The sequence below is a fragment of the Cervus elaphus genome, chromosome 25, assembly GCF_910594005.1.
Source record: "Cervus elaphus chromosome 25, mCerEla1.1, whole genome shotgun sequence".
NCBI lineage: Eukaryota > Metazoa > Chordata > Mammalia > Artiodactyla > Cervidae > Cervus > Cervus elaphus.
Window position 1 is genome coordinate 26700749 of NC_057839.1, and position 20443 is coordinate 26721191.

At 45.3% G+C, this 20443-nt stretch overlaps 1 protein-coding gene across 1 annotated transcript; it reads left to right on the top strand.

Moving 5' to 3' along the window:
• Window positions 1–15060: 15060 nt before the first annotated feature.
• CCNO (cyclin O) lies at window positions 15061–17559 on the top strand. The gene is made up of 3 exons (XM_043887288.1): window positions 15061–15574; window positions 16210–16395; window positions 16861–17559. Exons 1-3 carry the CDS (start codon window positions 15197–15199, stop codon window positions 17344–17346), a joined length of 1050 nt encoding a protein of 349 aa, XP_043743223.1. The 5' UTR covers window positions 15061–15196; the 3' UTR covers window positions 17347–17559.
• Window positions 17560–20443: the final 2884 nt, after the last annotated feature.

Sequence of the window (20443 nt, forward strand, 5' to 3'; positions counted from 1 at the left end):
TTTTCCAATATATTTATTGAAAAAAATCTCTGTAAGTGAACCCACACAGTTCAGACCTATGTTGGCCAAGGGGCAAGTGCATTTGTTGATGAATGAATAAAAGAAGCTGTAACTGTCACTTTATGTGCAGATGAAAGTAAAAATAGTAGCAATCTCTCATTTTAGGTTTCTGCTTGCAGTGTGAGAAATGAATTGACAGCAAGGAGTCAAATGTGGCTGTGGTTAGGAATCCCTCTCCAGTGCCATTAATAGAAATGGAAATGTTAAAGAGCTAGATAGGTGCTGGAGGCAGTTCAACTTGTGAAATACAAGGACATAGAAATTGTGAAGTTGTGCTGGTGGAACTAACGTTAATAGACTACTTTGTGTGTGCATGCTAGTGCCCACGTGTTTTTTGTGTACTGACTTATTTAATCTCCACAACAACCCTACGAGGTAGGTAGTGCATTATCTGCATTTTACAGATGAGGAACCTGAGGCCTGAGGAAGTGAAATAACTGGTCCAAGATCAGGCTGATAGTAAGAGGCAGAAGAATCATTATGGCTCTGGCGCTATTTACATTTCTGAAATGTAACCATTCCTTTGAAAATGTGAAAACAGTGGCTCACTTGAGGATTAGGATCATAGAGTTAGAGTCTTTCGCACAGAGGTGATAGTTAACAATGTGGGAATGAAGATAACCACCAAAGGAGAGAGCAGATAGAAGATAAGTGATGTTAAAATCTTACAGAACTCCATATTTCAAAGTCCATTCACTCCTTTACATCTCCTCAGCCATAACGCAGACCGACATCACCATCATCTTTCACCTACATCACTAGTAATATCCAAATTTGGCTCTCCCCTTCTTACCCCTCTCTAATCCATCTTCCCTACAACTGTAAGAATGATCTTTTGAAAAGGTTATCTGTTGCTTGGCTGATTCAACCCTTGCCTGGCTTCCCATTGCCCTTAAAGTATGAACTTCAAAACCTGGCTGCAAAGCTCTAAGTGATCTGGAGCTTGCCACCTTCCAACTCCTCTCTACCTCTTCTTGCAGTGCTCCAGCCACACCAGGCTCCTTCGGAATCCCAGAAGATGCCAAGTGGCCTTTTAATTATTTATACATGTTCTCTGTTCTGGTTCTTTACCACACAGCCTATCCTGCTCCTTTGCTGTCTTCACAGACCACCCGACTGACTTCCTCACTGACGATCCTGCTGAAGTGTAGCTCCCCTTTTAATCACTCAACACACAGTACTTTGCAGAAGTACCATCTGCTTTCTGTCTTCTCCCGTGGGACCACAGACTGCATTTTGACTGTTTTCCCATGCTACTGTATACTGGCTGCAGCACATACAGGCATTCAATAAAAGTCTGCTGAAGATGAATGAGGTATGAGGAGGGGCAGGGTCAGGCATTCTTGCCGAAGTCCAGGAAGGAGAGTTTCTGGGAAGCAAGGGTTTGTCAACAGATATTACAGACTAAGAAAAGACTTCCAGATTTCATAAGCAGGTCCTGCTTTTGAGAGCAGTATTTGAATTAAGGGTGGCAAGGAAGGACACTGAGAGGTCCCACAGCCGCCTACACATTCAGTGGTTTGCTAAAGGCACTTGCAGGACTACTATGATAGAGATATACAATAGGATCGGCCAGCGGAAAAGACACTTCACAGGGAGTCTGGAGGAATCTACCAACAGGCTGTCTACGTGTGTGCAATGTCTCTGTCCAGAGAAGCTTGTTGGAGACTCGAAGTCCAAGGATTTTACTGAGGGCTGATTACAGGCACAAAGACCAAAATCATAGCTCTCAAAATTCCAGCCTCCCAGAAGGAAAGCAGGCATTCAGTGCCTCAAGCAGAAAAAAGCATTATCTGAAATGCAGGGAACTGTTAAAAAACCAAATTCTCAGGCTCCAGCCAAGAGCCAGCCCTGCAAACAGACCCTTCTAAAGACAGCAACCTCAGGACTGCTGTGTTCAAAACTGGCCTGCACAGTCACAAAGCTACCAAATCCATTCCATTCCCACAAAGGACTTTTAGGGAATGATTACAAACTAAAAGGTGGGGCACCAAGTAAAAAATACTCCTTACAGATGTGATGAAGAAACAGGAAGCAGAAGAGGTTGAAGAAGGAGATACTTTAGGATAAAAAAAGACCCTCACTGATTTGCAGATAAATAACTAGCTGAGGTTGAGGATAATACTACCATTGGAAGGAGCCCAAGAAAGAACTAAAGAAGAATATAGAGAACAACTTGAAAAGGCTTTTTGGCTTTTCCCACCCAGAAATGCTTAGGTACTTGAGGAGATAAGCAACTTAAGTTAATAAAAGGCTTTTTTGCATTCAAGTGACCTTGGTGTTGGGCTTCCCAGGTGGCACAGTAATAAAGAATCTGCCTGCCAATGCAAAAGACGCAAGAGATGCTGGTTTGATCTCTAGGTCAGGAAGGTCCCCTGGAGGAGGAAGTGGCAACCCACTCCAGTGTTCTTGCCTGGAAAATTCCATGGACAGAGGAGCCTGGTGGACTACAGTCCAATCAGTCAGTTCAGTTGCTAAGTCATGTCCAACTCTGCGACTCTATGGACCACAGCATGCCAGGCTTCTCTGTCCATCACCAACTGCTGGAGCTTGCTCAAACATTGAGTCTGTCAGGCCATCCAACCATCTCATCCTCTGTCGTCCCCTTCTCCTCCTGCCTTCAATCCTTTCCAGCATCAGGGTCTTTTCCAATGAGTCAGTTCTTTGCATCAGGTGGCCAAAGTATTGGCGCTTCAGCATCAGTCCTTCCAATGAATATTCAGGACTATTTCCTTTAGGATTGACTGGTTTGATCTCCTTGCAATCCAAGGGACTCTCAAGAGTCTTCTCCAACACCACAGTTCAAAAGCAACAATTCTTCGGCATTCGACCTTCTTTATGGTCCAACTCTCACATCCATACATGACTACTGTAAAAACCATAGCTTTGACTAGATGAACCTTTGTTGGCAAAGTAATGTCTCTGCTTTTTAATAGGCTGTCTAGGTTTGTCATAGATTTTCTTCCAAGGAGCAAGCGTCTTAATTCCATGGCTGTCCATAGGGTCACAAAGAGACATGACTGAGCATGCATACATACACATGACCTTGGGATCTTAGAGTGAAACAGACTCTATTTTGTCTTCTTTATGGCTTTCTTAATAACATTTTTGTTCTCTTATTTTATTGTAAAAATATAGTATATAATACGTATAACATAAAATATGTTAATCGATTGTTGACATCATCAATAAGGCTTCCAATGAATAGTGGGCTATTAGTAAACTTACCTATGGATTTTCAGTAGCATGGCACGAAGGGGAAGGGTTGGTGCCCCAACCCTACAGTGCTGAAGGGTCAACTGCACACTGCAAAATGATCACCACAATAAGTCTTGTTAACATTCATCACCATGCATGGCTATAAAAATTTTTTTTTCCTTTTTTCTCTTTCTTCATTCCTTTTTGTTCTTTCTTACAATGAGAACTTTTAAGATCCACAGGACTTTGTGGAAAACAATTATATTGCAGAGGTTCTCCCACAGGAGTGAAAGTCTGGGGCCACACACATCAGGTTCCCCAATCTGGGGGTCTGACATTGGGAAGAGGAGCCCCCAGAGCATCTGACTTTGAAGGCCAGCGGGACTTGATCACAGGAACTCTACAGGACTGGGGAAAACAGAGACTCCGCTCTTAGAGGATGCACACAAGGTCTTGTAAACACAAGGACCTTGGGGGAAAAAAACAGTGATTGCATAGCAGCCTGGACCAGACCTACATGCTGATCTTGGAGGGTCTCTTGAGGAAGTAGGAGGCAGCTGTGACTCATGGTGTGGGCAAGGACACTGGTGGGCAAAGAAAGACTGAGGGCAAGAGAAGAAGGGGGTGACAGGAGATGAGATAGCTGGATGGTATCAGTGACTCAATGGACATGAGTTTGAGTAAACTCCAGGAGATATGAAGGACCCCAAAACCTGGCATGCTGCAGTTCATGGAGTCGAAGAGTCCTACACGACTTAGTGACTAAACAACAACAACATACAAAAGGCAGATTCCAATGAAGAGAGCCCAGTCAACTCAGCCCATGCCACTCAGGCATAGAGAGACCAATCCCAGTGTCCAGTAAGAGTCAGAGATAAAGAGAACAACTTCACCAAAGTACCACCCTTAAGAACTAGCTGGTGAAACTGTGTTAGTTGTTCAGTCGTGTCCAACTCTTTGCAATCCCATAGACTATAGCCCACCAGGCTCCTCCAGCCATGGAATTCTCCAGGCAAGAATACTGGAGTGGGTAGCCATTCCCTTTTCCAGGGGATCTTCCTGACCCAGAAACTGAACCCAGGTCTCCTCCACTGCAGGCAGATTTGTTACTGTCAGAGTCACATTAATGCAGACAAACCACACATGAGGCCAAGGAAAATAGGTCCACCATAAGGGCAGGGCTTATGGGTGACAGTCATAAAGAACTACTAAAAGGAGTAAAGAAAGAGATTTTACAGTTAGGTTTGAGTAGCCTGCTATTCAGGTTATGGATTTCTGAGGCCATATAGAAAGGGAATTGCTATATAACTCTATTCATGGGTATGGCAGCTAACAAGTAAAATTCATTCTAACGTAAAGACCTCACCTACCGGGAAAACACTAAGAGATATAATCTAGGAGTAAATTGGAATTTTACTAGAGTAAACAATGGTACCAAATTAAAATTCTATCCAGTCAAGAATCCCAACAACTAGGTCAAGACAAAGTCACACAACTAGTCAGTAGTAGAGCTTTAGACTAGAATCTGTAGAAGAAGGAATCAGTGCTGTGTATATGCATTTGTTCCTAGTTTTGCAACATCAATTCTCTGGATATATTATCCCCTCAGTTTTCTAGTTGATATGTTTGTAAAAGATTCTATTCTAGCCTCTAGATAACAAAAGAGAAAAGGGTCAGGTGAGTGTGGCAACTGTGGTCCAATGGGGGTATCTGGACCCCCTAAAGTAAAAGCCAAACAGAATCAGGACTGTCTGTCCGTGTCCATCCGCTGGGTTTTGCTATGTGGACAAAAAGGAAATGTTGTCTGCTATTTCAGAAAACAAGGAGTGTTGCGCCATCAAGCCATCAGCTACTACAGCCTCATCCCAATTGCCTTACTCCCCACCTCAGTGTACCCTGAAGGGAGTTTAGGATGGAGAAAAACAGGATACTGGCCCTAGATGGTTAAGATGTCTATCAAAGGAATAATTTCAATGAGCCCAAACTCTTGCATCTTCCCATACACAGAAACAGAGAAGGAAATGAAAACCCACTCCAGTATTCTTGCCTGGAGAACCCCATGGACAGAGGAGCCTGGTGGGCTACAATCCATGGGGTTGCAAGAGTCAGACACAACTCAGCGACTAAAGAGAGAGAGACACAGAAAGGCACTAAAATTATTAACTTGAGATGTGTGTTCTTTTGTAATTAGCAGTCATCTTTTTATAAATTAGACTACATGATTTGATGGACATGGGTTTGGGTGAACTCTGGGAGTTGGTGATGGACAGGGAGGCCTGGCGTGCTGCAGTTCATGTGGTCACAAAGAGTTGGACACAATTGGCTACAGAACTGAACTGATATAGTATATCCTAGTGAGTGTGTGTGTATATATGAAGAGCTTGATTTTGTTAACTAAAAGATATATAAAAACACATACATATGTATTATATGTATGTGTTTAGATATATACACACAAGTAACTGAAAGATATATACTGTAATGTCAGTGTTTTATAATCATAAAATTCTCTATTCATTATGAGATTTTTCTAATTGTACTGCAATAAATAGACATTACTTTTCTAATCAGGAGCATATAATAAATGTTATTAATGAGAAAGCATGCGGCCAGGCTCAGGGCATACACTGAATGAACACTGGGAGATGAACTGAAAAGCATTTCTGGTCAGTATCAGCCATATTAGAGAAAGGAGTACTTGCTACTGTCACGACTCTTCCTGGAAAGCCTAGCTACCTTAGAATGATTGTACATCTCCAAAATAAGTCAGGAAAGTTCTCTAAACATGTTACTTTGGAGAAAAACACTTGTCACAGTTCTATGTGAAACTTGTATTGCACATATCACCAAAAAGACAACCTCCAACTGGTCTTTGCGTTACAAATTTTTTTACACATGTGCATTCTTTTTAAATATTCTTTTCCATTATGGTTTATCACAAGATCCTGAGTATGGTTCCCTGTGCTGTACATTAGGACCTTGTTGTTTATCCTTAAGTTACAAACTGATGTTACTATATAGGACACAAAGTCTGCAGACAAAATGTCTGGAACACACTGAGAGCACAATGTCTGGAACAAAAACCAGATTTTCCACAAATGATTCACACGTATCTACCTTGAAGCTGATACAGAAACAGCAGACATAATCAACATACAGCAATGCAGGTTATAATGCTGAATAAAAATGAAAATTTGTCAGTCTCACCAAAAGTGCTAGAAAACATTTTTCCTGAGGGATATAACTTTAACACCCAGACCTGCCACATGGGGAGAAAAGCCATCCACACGGTCCATTCATTTCAAATCTGCATAGTTGAACTCACTCAGAGACTGGCTGGTGCCCCCCAGCAGGGCCGCCCTAACCTGCTCCACACTGAGTGCCTTTGTTAACTGCAGGCCGTAGGTGTCTTTTCTCATAAATTTTGAGAAACATATGATGAGGTGGTCCTCACCAGCTGCTCTATTTTGATCTGCACCCTGTGATTTGACATCCAAGCAGGCGCACTGCATACTGCGCCCCTCAGCCTTCCTCTTTGTTGCTGTTCAACAGGATCAGCTTTGCTTTACTTCTGGTTCAGGCGGTTGTTTTCCCGTGGACTGAAGACACTAATTGCTACCCTCTCTGTTTTCTGTGTGGTAGAAAAAGAAGAGATATGATAGATCTGCTCTATCCAACAGAGAAACCTGAGCTTCTGTTAGCACAGGATGCCCCACTGGAGAGAAGAAGGCTCTCCTCTAGAGCGGGGGCCCAAGGGTGCTTTCAAAGTCTTCTCTTAGTTCTTCCTTTGTTGCTGTTTTCTCGCTCAGTCATGTCCAACTAACTCTTCTGTGACCTCGTTGATTATAACCCACCAGGCTCCTCTGCCCATGGGATTTTCCAGGTAAGAATACTGGAGTGGATTGCCATTTCCTTCTCCAGGGGACTTTCCTAACTCGGGGATTGAACCTGTGTCTTCTGCATTGGCAGGTGGGTTCTTTATTGCTGAGCCACCTAGGAAGCCCTAGTTCTCCCTTATTGTTTTTTTTTTTTTTTAACACTTCTAACACTTAGTTTTTATTTAGAATCATGGGGAGCCTGAAATGAAATACTGTTGCCATTTAAAAGAGTACTCAAATATCCATAACACAGAGGTCTATTTACAATTTTCAACCTAGTCAAATGTGATTATTTTAAAGAAAATCAGAATAAATTAAATGGTTTTCTAAAAGAAATATACCTTTTTTAACACTAGTTCTTATGTCTTGAGGTGATTCATTTTTTCAATTTTTCAATTCCTTTCTTCAAAGTAGAATTTTTTTCTTTTTTATTTTTTGGTTTTATTTATTTTTTATTTTTTTTTCCATTTAATCAAAAAATGGGCCAAAGAACTAAACAGACATTTCTCCAAAGAAGACATACAGATGGCTAACAAACACATGAAAAGATGCTCAACATCACTCATTATCAGAGAAATGCAAATCAAAACCACAATGAGATACCATTACACGCCAGTCAGGATGGCTGCTATCCAAAAGTCTACAAGCAATAAATGCTGGAGAGGGTGTGGAGAAAAGGGAACCCTCTTACACTGTTGGTGGGAATGCAAACTAGTACAGCCGCTATGGAGAACAGTGTGGAGATTTCTTAAAAAACTGGAAATAGAACTGCCATATGACCCAGCAATACCACTTCTGGGCATACACACTGAGGAAACCAGATCTGAAAGAGACACATGCATCCCAATGTTCATCCCTTATTGTTGTTCAGTCGCCAAGTTGTGTCTTTGCGACCCCTGTGTGTGCCCTGCAGCACACCAGGCTTCCCTACCCTTTACTATCTCTCAGAGTTTGCTCTAAGTTCTCCCTTAGTACTTAGTAAATACAGAACAGGGAGTTCCCTGGAAGTCCAGGAGTTGAGACTTTGCCTTCCAATGAAGCGGGTGGGAGTCCGACCCCAGTTAGAGAGCTAAGATCCCAGGAGCCTTGCAGCCAAAAACAAACCACCACCAAAACACAAAACAGAAGCAATAATGTAACAAATTTAATCGAGACTTTAAAAAAATGGTCCACATCAAAAAAAAATCTTTAAAATAAATAAGGAAACAAACAATAAATAAATACAGAACAGCATCAAGATGAATGTCCAGTCTAGAATCTCAGACTTTGGTTTAAGGCCTGGTATTCCATGAGTAATTGTGACTCTTCAAGCAAGCTCCTTAACCTCTCTAAAGATTCTCTCATCTGGAAAACGGGGATAAGAACCATACCTAGCTCGTATAGTTCAGGCAATGATTACATGCTACAACAAATAAAAGAGCAGCCTGACAAAGCCTGAGAACTCAGTGAATGTTGGCAATAACAGGGTCTCACAGGATGCGGCTCTATTCCCAGTTTTACTTCACCTGCTCATCCCCTCACCCCAACTCCAGTTACACTGGGCTCTTTGCTATTCCTCCTCACGCTGGGCTTGCTCATACCTCAGGGCCTTTTGCACCAGCTATCCTATCTGGCAAGGGTGCTTCCCCACCCCCACCAGATTCCCCTCTGAAACCTCCCCCCCCCAATTCTTAGAGGTCTCTGCTCCAAACTTCCCAATGAGCTTTATGTGACCAACTTGTTTAATCCTGCAACCTGCCTGCTCGCACTCTCAATGCCCCAGTCCCCATTCCGTTTGTCTCTCCTTGCCCCGCCATCCTGTATAAGCTCCACAAAGGCAGGGATGTCTGTCAGTTCTGTTTGCTGATACGATCCAAGATCCAAAACAAAAGCCTCATATATGAAGCAAGACAACTTTGCTCCCAGAGTACCCAGGCCTTGTCTTATTCTTACCCACTCTTGTCTAATGACCACATATGAGAGCTATTGCCACTTTCCAGGCCTCTCCTAAGGGCCCCGCTTTGTAACTTTCCGTTCATCTGTATAGGAAAAATGCCATTTAAAAAACAGATTTATACTACTTTTTCAGTTTTTCTCAATGCCCACTTCTGACTCAGGCCCTGCAAGGACAGGCTGCTGCGAGAGACCTCCCACCTCAATATTACATCTTCCTTCTCGTATGTGGCAAAATGACATCCATTTTACAGAAGAAAACTTCTTAAATGTTATCCAAGGTGATGCTTATTTAGAGGGCTATATCTCTAATTCAGCACTTCAAAGATCAGCCTCAGATTTCAAATGAAGTCCAGTGGAACTATAATATGAATAGCAGCCTCCTTGTCCCTTGCAACTATAAACATATATCAACATATAGGTCAGATATATATGAGATAGTATATATATGTAATACATATATGTATCAACACACTGAATGACATGTTTTATTTTCCTCAGCCAACCTGGATGGCAAAATAACCCACATACTTTAGCTAGGAAAATTCATAATTATACCAGTAGGTAACTCATATTGAGCACTACATGAGCACATTATATGCCTTACCTAATCCTCACAACAATTTTTTTAATATTTAAAATTATTTAAGTGGCAAATGTCATGTTATTTATTTTTAATGATAATATGGAACAAAAGAATGTAGTATTAATACATATTGTTGTTCAGTCGCTAAGTTGTGTATGACTCTGTGACCTCAAGAACTGCAGAAAACCAGGGCTCCTCTGTCCTCCACTATCTCTCAGAGTTTGCTCAAATTCATGTCCATTGAGTCAGTGATGCTATCTAATCATCTCATCCTCTGCCACCCTCTTCTCCTTTTGCCTTCAGTCTTTTGCATCAGGGTCTTTTCCAGGGAGTTGGCTCTTTGCATCAAGTGGCCACAGCATTGTAGCTTAAGTATTGGGATACTCTTACTACAACATTTTTTTAAGACTTCAACACTTCATTACCAAATGATAAAACAATTAGACAGAAAATAAGCAAGGATATAGAATTCCATAACATCATCAAACACAGAATGTAATCTACATTTTTAGAACAATAAAACCAACAACAGCAAAATACACATTATTTTCAAATTCCCATAGGATACACACTAAGATCACATTCTGGCCACAAAATAAATCCCAACAAATTTAAAAGAATTGAAATCGCACTAAATTGACTACCTCATTTTTTTAACAGCTGTGGAAGCTGAGGAATAAAGAGGTTGAATAACTTGTCCCTCTTAATGGAGTTTGTGCTGCATACCAAGGCTTCAAATCCAAGGAGCTGGACTCCAGAACCAAAGCTCTTAACCATTACATGCTACCACCTGTGCTGGGCAGACTGACACAGATGGATGGCAGTTGGGAGGAAAAGTATATGCATGCACAAGGAAAGAAGCACTTGAGCGTGTGTACTAAACCCTTAATGAACTGGTAACTGGCAAAGCACCAAGAAGGCAGGTAACAGGTGTGGACATTTAGATGTGTCAGTAAAATGTCTGGATTTTTTTTAAGGTGCTGAAAATTCCTGCCCTTTGTTTACTAAATACCAGCAAAACTTGTCTGATTTCAAGCACCTTAAATACTTCTCAATTTAGACACTTTTATACATGAATAGAAAATAGTCTTAAGCAAATATTTTTAAGGCTTCCCAGGTGGCGCTAGTGGTAAAGAACCTACCTGCCAACTCAGGAGACATGAGAGACATGGATTTGATCCCTGGGTTGGGAAGATCCCCTGGAGAAGGAAATGACCACCCTCTTCAGTATTTTTGCCTGGAGAATATTTTTAGTGACATCAAAGCTGAGTTTAAGGCTCATGTGAGGTGCTAACAAAGTTGTCCATATCTAAGTAGCAACCCACTTGCTTTGTTTGCTGAAACAAGGTACTGCCAGGAAATGCCATCTTCCCCCTTCAGTCTCCCATCCTAGACCTGGGGCAGTGTGAAGTTAGGGGCTTTGATGGAAGCTAAAATGAAAAAAAAAAAAAAAAGACAAGATTGGTTCCATTATATTACTACTCACTTGCAAATTTCATAAACAACACCTGAAAATAAGCAGGGTCAAATCTTGGCTAAGCAGTTTTCATCATAGCAGCCTGTGTTTAATTAGGTTTTACGTTTTTAAAGTAATTTAGATTTACCTAATTCCCTTAAGATGTACTGGGCTCAGGTCCCAGAAAGATTAACAAGCAGAAATTAATTTTAGAGACTCTTCATAGGAAAAATAGAGTACCCTCAGCTTGAACTACAATTACCGTACCTAAAGGCCTCCAGTTTCGCTTCCTCCAATCCATTTCCCACACATCAGAGTAATATTTTTCTAAAACAAAAGGCAGATCATGTTTCTTCCTTGGTCAAGCACCTTCAGTGGCTTCGCTTCAGGTAAAGTCTAAACATTTAACGTAGACTACAAGGAATTGCATGATTTTGCTATTGAAGGAGTTGTTGTTTAGTTGCAAAGTCATGTCTGGCGCTTTTACGACCCCGTGAACTGTAGCCCGTCAGGCTCCTCTGTCCATGGGATTTCCCAGGCAAGAATACTAGAGTGGCTTGCCATTTCCTTGGCATTTCAAGGGGATCTTTCCAATCCAGGGATCAAACCTGCCTCTCCTGCATTGCAGGTGGCTTGTTTACCACCAGGGAAGCCCACTGAAGGAGTAGAGCATTGTGATTATGGAACACTAGGCTGTCTCCATTTGAATCCTAGTTCTGCCATTTACTATCTGCATGATCTTTCCTGTCTATGCTTCAGTTTTTCTTCTCTGTAAAATGGGAATAATAATATACTCTATCTCATAGAGTTGTGAAGAGTTAGTATTATGTATACATATAGATAGATAGATAGAGCATGCGCACAACACAGTACCTGGCATGTAAAAAGTTTTATATAAATATTAGCTACTATCTCTTATCTCCCCTATTCTCTTCCCTTCCCCCCAACTCTGTGTTCCAGCCATTCTGCATCTGATAGGCCCGAGAATGTCTCAAGAACCATTCTCCAAACCTTCCCACATCCTGTTTCTCTATTTGAAATACCTGCAGCCAAATCTCCCTTCTATCTTCTTTCTACCCGCATCCTTCTATCTTTGCCTAACCACCTCTTGCTTTGGGAAAACTTTCCAGTCCAGACCAGTTGTTTCTACCATGGACTCCCACAGCTCCAGGCAGGACTGCCAGAGGTTAGAAGGTTCAGTTAAAATTGAATGTCAGTTAAACAACAAATACTCTTCTAGCATAAGAAAACCCCATGCAATATTTGGATTTTGGATAAAGAACGAACAATTTTTCAGTATAAATATGTACAAGGCAACATTTGAGACACACTACATTTATTCATCTGACATTCGAATTTAACTGGGAGTCCTGAATTTCATCTGTCAACCTCACACACAGGCGATCCTCTAATGTCACCCTTACTACACTTTAGTAACTTTAAAAGTATGACAAGTGGTTTTGTTCCCCGCCAACCACTAGAGTGTGAAATCTGTGAGGGCAGGGCCTGGGCAACCTTGCTCATTGTTTTGGACCTGGCATGGCAGGTATTCCACAAATACATGGCTGGCAGGCAGGCATGGCCTGAGGAATACAGCCATCAATCAGGCCAAAGCTCAGGCACCTCCTATTACGAGTTAACTCTAACAACAGGCAAACTCTCTAGGAGGACAAAGCATTTCAACAGGTACCATTAATCTCCTGTCCTCAGGTGGATAAAATGGTGGTACTGCTTTTCAGAGTATTGCCAGTGTGATAGTACTGACTCCCCAAGGACAGTTTTAAGGTGACCCTACTATTTTATATTCAAAAAAGGTCTGCGTTTTCACACCTTTTTCACTTGACTCTTTTTTGTTAGGTTTTTTTTTTTTTTTTTTAATGTGGACCCTTTTAAAGTCTGTATTGAATTTGTTACAATATTATTTCTGTTTCCTGTTTTGGTTTTCTGGCTGCAAGGCCTTTGGTATCTTAGTTTCCTGATCAGGGATTGAACCCGCACCTGCATTAGAAGGTGAAGTCTTAACCACCAGTAAAGTCTCAAATGTTTTTGTTTTTCTTTCTTTTCTTTTTCTTTTTTTGTGATATCACATGACTTGCATGATCTTAGTTCCCTGACCAGGCATTGATCCCAGGGCCCCAGCAAAAAAAAAATAGCAGAGTCCTAACCACTGGACCACCAGGGAATTCCTCACTTGACTTTTAAGGCAAGTATTAATACCCACATCTAACAGATGGGGAAACGAAAGCTCTGAGAAGGTAAGCAACTTGTCCAAGATGACCAATAAAAGGGAGCAACCATTTTGACCCTATAACCGAGTGCTCTTTCCCCATACCACATGGCTATCTGGGGCAATGTAAAGAATCAGAATCTTTATGTTCTTCCTCTTCTCCTAGACACTCTCTCAAAGAAGAAGTCTGATACCTGACTCCTCTCCAAAGATTTAATTGCTCCTCCTCAAAAAGATTCCCCAACAACAGCCTGAGAGGAGACAGGGAGGCCTGGCATCTGTATTTTGAAATACAAGTAAGTCTTAACTAATCTCTCATGTTATAAATGACACTATCTAGGTCTGAAGACTAAAGACCTTGCTAGGAAACAGGAGTAACACTGACCGGAACCTGAAACCTGTCCCTTTTCTTTTACCTGAAGCTCTAGAAGACATCAGTGCACGCATTTCTGGGAACAAGGATTTACACCTTGATTACATATATCTGTCAGTTTTCTTCTGGAATGAAAATGGCTGAATCTGCTCTCAATACAGCACCTAGTAACTCCTCTCTTGGAGCACTCTGCAAAATTCCTCAGCCAGAGGGCATGCAGGCTTTCCGCCACTGGGAGATGCCTGTATGGCTGACTAGATGCTATTGGTGCCTCTTGTCCCAAAGGATCTGACCCGGTTAGGAAGATTCACTCAGGCCAGAGAAGCACCGTCGTCTCTACCAGGACAGGAAGCTGCCGTCTAATCCAGTCTTTCTCTCCAGGACGCTCCTAGCCTCCCCAACCTCAGTTCTACGTCTCTAAGCTTCTGAAGGAAGCTTCCACAAAGAAAACTTCCATTTTGAAGGAGAAGAAACGGGAAGCACGTTATAACCAAGAAAGATTGGGCCTCCAGGGGCAGAGGGTCAGAAGTTAATGATCTAAAACGTAACAGGCTGTGAGCAATTCAGTAAAGCTAGAAATGCAACCCCCAGAGAATATGCAGTTCTTAAACTGCTGCAGCTTACTTGGTTTGGGGGAGAAATACGCAGAAAGTATTTCAGGGCCGTGGACGCGCTGCTGGAGGTTCCTCGGGCAGTCTTCTGTTAGGAGCGCGAATACCTGCTGGCTGACTGGCTGACTGGCTGAATTGGCCCCTGGAGACAGAGCAGCGCCCAGGAACCTTCGGAGGCTCTGCTCCCCGGCCCGGCGAAAGGAGGGATACTGACTCCTCAGGCCGGCCTAAAACGAAAATCACAAAAGCAACTGAATTACCATTATTGCCTTTATGGGTCACTGAAGAAAACTGTGTTGACCGAATTCTAGCTGGAGGCTTCGTTTGGAACTGGGAAGTGTGTCCTTTACAAAATTACCGACCTGGATTAGAGACGGCATAGAAGGTGCTCGCACGTGTCGAGACCATCTGGTCAAGTTGAGGAGATGCCCTCGGGGAAATCTTTCCCGGGCGCACAGTAGAGCCCCTCAGCTGGATTCTGCGTTCACCTGGCGTCACCGCCGCTCAGCCTCTACCCCTACCCCACGCAGCGCGGGCAAATCCCGCCGGTAGCCGGGTGCAGTTGCTCAGGTAACAAGGGATGCGCTGGGGGCCGGCGGCGCAAGGCGAGAGCGTTCGGCGGGCCGTAGCTCCCCCTCCCCGGTGCAGACGCAGGAGGCTGAGTGTGCCAGCTGCGCGCTCGCGAGCGGGTCTTTAGCCGGGAAAGCGCGGTTTTCGTGGGGCTCTGGGCTCAGCCAGTGAGAGGCCGGGGGTGTGGCCGAGGGAACGCGCAGGCCGAGTACTTAGCGGCTAGGCGAGTCCGGCTCGGTTTTCTCCGCACTCTCGGGTGCGCGGGTCCACCTTCTCTGCAGCCCGGGAGTCCGTCCGACTTCATCATGGTGACCCCCGGCCCTACCAGCCCCATGAGCCCCGCCGCCTGGGCTGGGAGGCGGGACGCCCGGAACCTCCGCGCCCCGGTGAAGAAGAGCCGGCGCCCACGCCTACGGAGGAAGCAGCCGCTGCAGCCTCTTAACACAAGCCCGCTGCCCGGAGACTCTGGCGTTTGCGACCTGTTCGAGTCACCCCCCAGCTCCGGCTCGGATGGCGCAGATAGCCCCGCGGCGCGAGGCTGCAGCCACGCTCCGGGTGCCGCCCAGCAGCTGGCGCAGCTCGATCTGCAGACCTTCCGTGACTACGGTCAGAGCTGCTACGCCTTCTGCAAGGCGCGGGAAGGCCACTTCCACCCGCGGGAGTCGCTGGCGCTGCAGCCACAAGTGAGGCGCCGGCGGAGCCAGCTCTCCGCCACCGCTCCTCCTCCTCTCCGGGGCTCTTTCTCCTCCTGCTCTGTCCGCCCTCTGCGGCGCCCCGGCCCTCGTCAGCCCAGCTTCTCTCCCTCCCCTCGCCCGGTTCCGAGCGAGAATGAGCTTTGAAGGGCCGGGCCACCGGCCTCATTTTACGGATGTAGGAAAGGGGGGCCTGGACGGCCTCAGTGACCGGCCCGAGGTCTCCAAACTGGGTAGCAGGGACCCGGTAGAATGCAGAGGAGTTACGACAGTTTCTAGGTTCGAGTTCGGACTCCTACCCGCCCCGGCAAGTTACTTAACAATCTGAGGCTTGCTTCTTCACTTGCCAAGTGTGGGGACCCTTTGAGTTGCTGAGAGGATTACACGAGGTAACGGGTATCCGCACTGGACACAGCGCCAGGCATGAATCCAGGCGTCCCGGCGCCCAGCCGGCCTGTGCTCTTAACTCGGCGGCGCTGCGCACCTGTTTCCCGGTTTCCAGCACCTCTGGGCTTTTCCTTTGTTCCCCGCCTCCCTCCGGGGACGCTCCGGGTCTTGGTGCCCTGTCCTTCCACAGTCCCTCAGCCCTAGGCTCAGCGGGCCCGCCTCCCTCCTCCCTCCGGCAGGTGACGGCGGAGTCCCGCTGTAAGCTGCTCAGCTGGCTAATCCCCGTGCACCGCCAGTTCGGCCTTTCCTTCGAGTCGCTGTGCCTGACGGTGAACACCCTGGACCGCTTCCTTATCACCACGCCTGTGGCTGCAGACTGCTTCCAGCTGCTCGGGGTCACGTCTCTGCTCATCGCTTGCAAACAGGTACCTCCTCACGGGGTCTGGGGGCAGCCGGGCTCCTGGCCGCTCTGGCTCTCCAGCGCACGCGACTGACCGCTAGGCTCCCTGAACTCATTTTGGCAGACGTTTGCACACTTACCTACCCCACAGCCTTAACTTCACAACTACCCCCGCCCCGCCCTGGCCAAACGAACAATCCTTTCACTCGGTCCCCAAAGAAAAAAGCCGAGTCTCCACAGCGCTCTGTAGCCCTTCTATTCTAGTCTCTGGGCGTGGGGGAAATCTTCCAAATTTCTCAAACCTGTTTTCTGCACGACGGTAGTTAGAGAAACTGCGCAGAAAGTATACCCCAGACAATTACAGTGGAAGTATGGAGAGAGGAAGCCCCCACATATCTCGCTGGAAGGGATGGGGGCAGTCCTGATTCGCCTGGGTGGGCCTCCGGCCTCGGATGCTACACAACGAGAGCTGAGTGTCTTTGTGTTACAGGTGGAGGTGCACCCGCCTCGCGTGAAGCAGCTCCTGGCCCTGTGCTGCGGTGCCTTCTCCAGGCAGCAGCTCTGCAACCTCGAATGCATCGTGCTGCACAAACTGCATTTCAGCCTGGGCGCTCCCACCATCAGCTTCTTCCTGGAGCATTTCACGCACGCGCGCGTGGAGGCCAGGCAGGCCGAGGTCTCCGAAGCCCTGGAAGCGCAAGCCTTGGCGCGCGGGGTGGCGGAGCTGAGCCTGGCCGACTACGCTTTCACCAGCTACACCCCTTCCCTGCTGGCCATCTGTTGCCTGGCGCTGGCCGACCGTATGCTGCAGCTCCCTCGCCCCATGGACTTGAGCCTGGGCGGGCACCCTGAGGAGGCGCTGCAGGACTGCCTGGGCAAGCTGCAGCTTCTGGTGGCCATAAACGGAACCTCCCTGACTCATATGTTGCCCCTCCAGATCCGAGAGAAGTGCTGCCTGTCCCCGAGCTTGAAATAAAGTAGACCCTTGGTCTCCTTTGATCCCCTCTTGGCTGTTGGACCTCTCCCGTTGCGTTGAAAGAGTACAGTACTGACCCAAAGAGAGGCTTTCAGGTCTCCAGGTCATCCTGCAGGTTGTAAATAGTGTAAGGCAGTAGCATCTCATTGTTTTGCTAAGAGCACAGGAGAGAAAAGCAAATCTCTTCTCAATAAACAGGCTGTCTTGGTGGTTTATCTGAATGTTACAAATGCAAGCATTTGTCCGAAAGAGTAACTAAGAAGAGCGCCTCCCTTGGAACATCTCTGTTTGTAAACACCAGGTCCCTCCAGGTGTTTTTATTTGTACCATTTGTCATACATTCAGATTTATTCTAAATGCAGAAGAATGACAGTTTATTCCCAACTTGTAGCCAGTTACAAGGCGAGTCAGGGTCACTTATTGGCCTGAAACCAGGGACCCTCTTGTTAGAAGGTTGAAGACTGCTTACTCCTAGAGTCAAAAGGTGTGGTGGGGTGTGAGACCGAAAAGAATGCACTGCAGCCTTTGTTGGGGGGGAGGGAGCAGGGCGCAAAGCACACTGCTGGTGTAAGCTGAGAAACTTTGGGACCAGGCAGTCCCACTAGCTAGGGCAAGTAAGAGCTACCCTGATAAATGCCAGATAAGGAAAAATGAAGGCTTTGCTGGCAGTGGTGGCCACTACAGATTGAGTCCGATTATAGAGTTCCTGCTTGTTTTATACCTGCTACATGTGAACCCACAGTAACAATAGTACAATAGTAATAGTGCTTACATGTACCGGGCACAGTGTTCAGCATTTGTTATTTCAATGCCTCTAACAATAGGTGGAGTCTATTATCCCATTTTTCAGAGAAGGACACTGGGCCACAGAGAGGCTGAACAACCGTGGAGCAGCCAGGATTTGAAAGCAGGTGGTCTGAATCCGGAGTTCCACCCTTTGCCACAACGCTCAATTTCCCTCATGTGCAGGTTTCTGAAAATGCTCAAAAAAGTCTCTTCCCAAGGCAGATGTGGGACAAGTGATCTGCACGGTCCATTCAATAGGGACTATGGAGAATGTATTCGGAGAGCCAGTACAGTCCCTGCCTCTGGTCATATTGCAGGAGTTATTTTACAGATGGGAAAAGCGAGTCAAGAAATGGGACAGACGCTTGCTGGAGTTCTGACTCCACAGCTGTCCCACCATCTTCATCCTCACTGTTGGCAATCTGCTAAAGGCCCTGAATCTGTAGCCTCCTGCAAATTTCTTAACCTGAACCCAAAAGCAAACTGTCACCAGGGTTGTTATGAAGCTTAAACTAGGTTGTTATGAGGTAGTACAAAGTAGTGGTTAAACACCTGGCCTCTGAGATCAATTTGCTGGGTGACTTTAAGCAAGTCACATATCTGTGCTTAAGTCTCTCCTGTAAAAAGGAGAATAACTGTAGCACTTACCTGGAAGTGTTGAGGTATAGATTTAATGAGATGTTCTCTACACACCCCTCAGCACAGGTCTTGCCTGGTACATAGCAAATCTTCAAGAAGGCTGGTGCAGCCTACACAATGATGGGAAGGGAGGTTACACAGAAAGAAAAATAGAGATAAAGCAAATATAGGAAAATGTTAATGTTACCATCGTTCACTGTATTGTTTTTCAAATTTTCTGTATGGTAGAAAAAAATCAAGTTGGGAATAAACTGTCATTCTTCTGCATTTAGAATAAATCTGAATGTATGACAAATGGTACAAATAAAAAGCAAACTCAAAACATTTAGAGAAAATTCCTTGCTCTTCTTGGGTACCCTTGTACACTCTAGAGCAAGGGACCTCCTTCTCTCCTGATAGGTTGACATGCTATGCTTTCCAGGAACTTTCTGCTGGCTCAGGGAAAGGGTATTCACAAGAGGGATTCCCTTGGTAATCTTCAAGCTGTTTAAGGAAAAGCTGGTCTGTAATAGTGGAAAGGAGGAGGAGAAAAACCATACCATCTCGTCCAAGTTCCAAAATATCTGGAGCCCTCAGCCCAAGTGTTAGGGGATGGAGAACACTGCATTCAGCAAAAGAATGCCTTGAAGAGCAGTTATCTTCACCAGCGTTCACTCCATCACTGAGCTGAGATTGATATGGGTGATTTGGTGCCAGAAATCATCCAGACCAGGAGTCATATAATTATGCATTCCAGCTCCCATTGCCAAAGAAAATCTATTGTACATTTTAAAATACAATACCCTTATTTTTCTACTCCAGCTCGGAACTCGTTGATAGAAAATGGGCCTGTTTTGGATCTTCAGATATGTAGAGATCTCTCCAAAACTCAGCTAAGAGCTTCCCCACTCCTTTTACAAACCGGGACGTCATTAAGGATAGGGACTGGGGATGGACTAGCTAGTGGCTAGGCCATTCGGGAACCATAGGAAGTATGAGACAGAGTGGGCAACAGGCTGTGGAAGGCTGGACATGCAGCTGAAAAGGCTTCTCAAAACAACATTAATTTATCCACACCAAGCGCCAGTCACATTACATAAACAGTCTCATCTTCACAGCAACTCCCTTGAAGTTAGTGTCATGGTTTAATGGTTTTCCAAAAGAACTAGGGTTCACGGATCTGGTGGAGCCTGGGTTCCGACCCTGAAGCCAGAGCTTTTTCCTCGCCATCAGCGATACCACACCAACTCTATCTGGCTGACCTCACTAGGTTCCTGCATCTATAGGTGGGTCAGAGAGTCTCTAAGTCTCTTCTAATTACATCATTAGGTTGCTTTCCATCTCTGTTAGGGCTATCTTGTCTATGAATCCAGATAACAGGTGCAAATAAAAGAGGATCATGCCCTTTAAAAGAGGACCTTGCACTACTTCTGTGAGGTATAAGATATCAACAAGGCGCCCAATAGAGGGTCACAAAGATTTCAACTTCAGATGATTGTTCAAGTTGGATGGATCTAAGAGTGGTCCTGAGAGAGACCTCTCACCCAAGAAGCTGAAGATGCCCCTTCCTGGGAGAGGCTTCCAGCTTGGGAAAGAGGAGCCAAGACTCCCGGAGAGCGGTGGAAGCAGGTTGTACAGAAAGTGGCCAAAATGCTTGGAGAGGTGGCTGGGGCTTCCGTGGGAGAGACCCGGG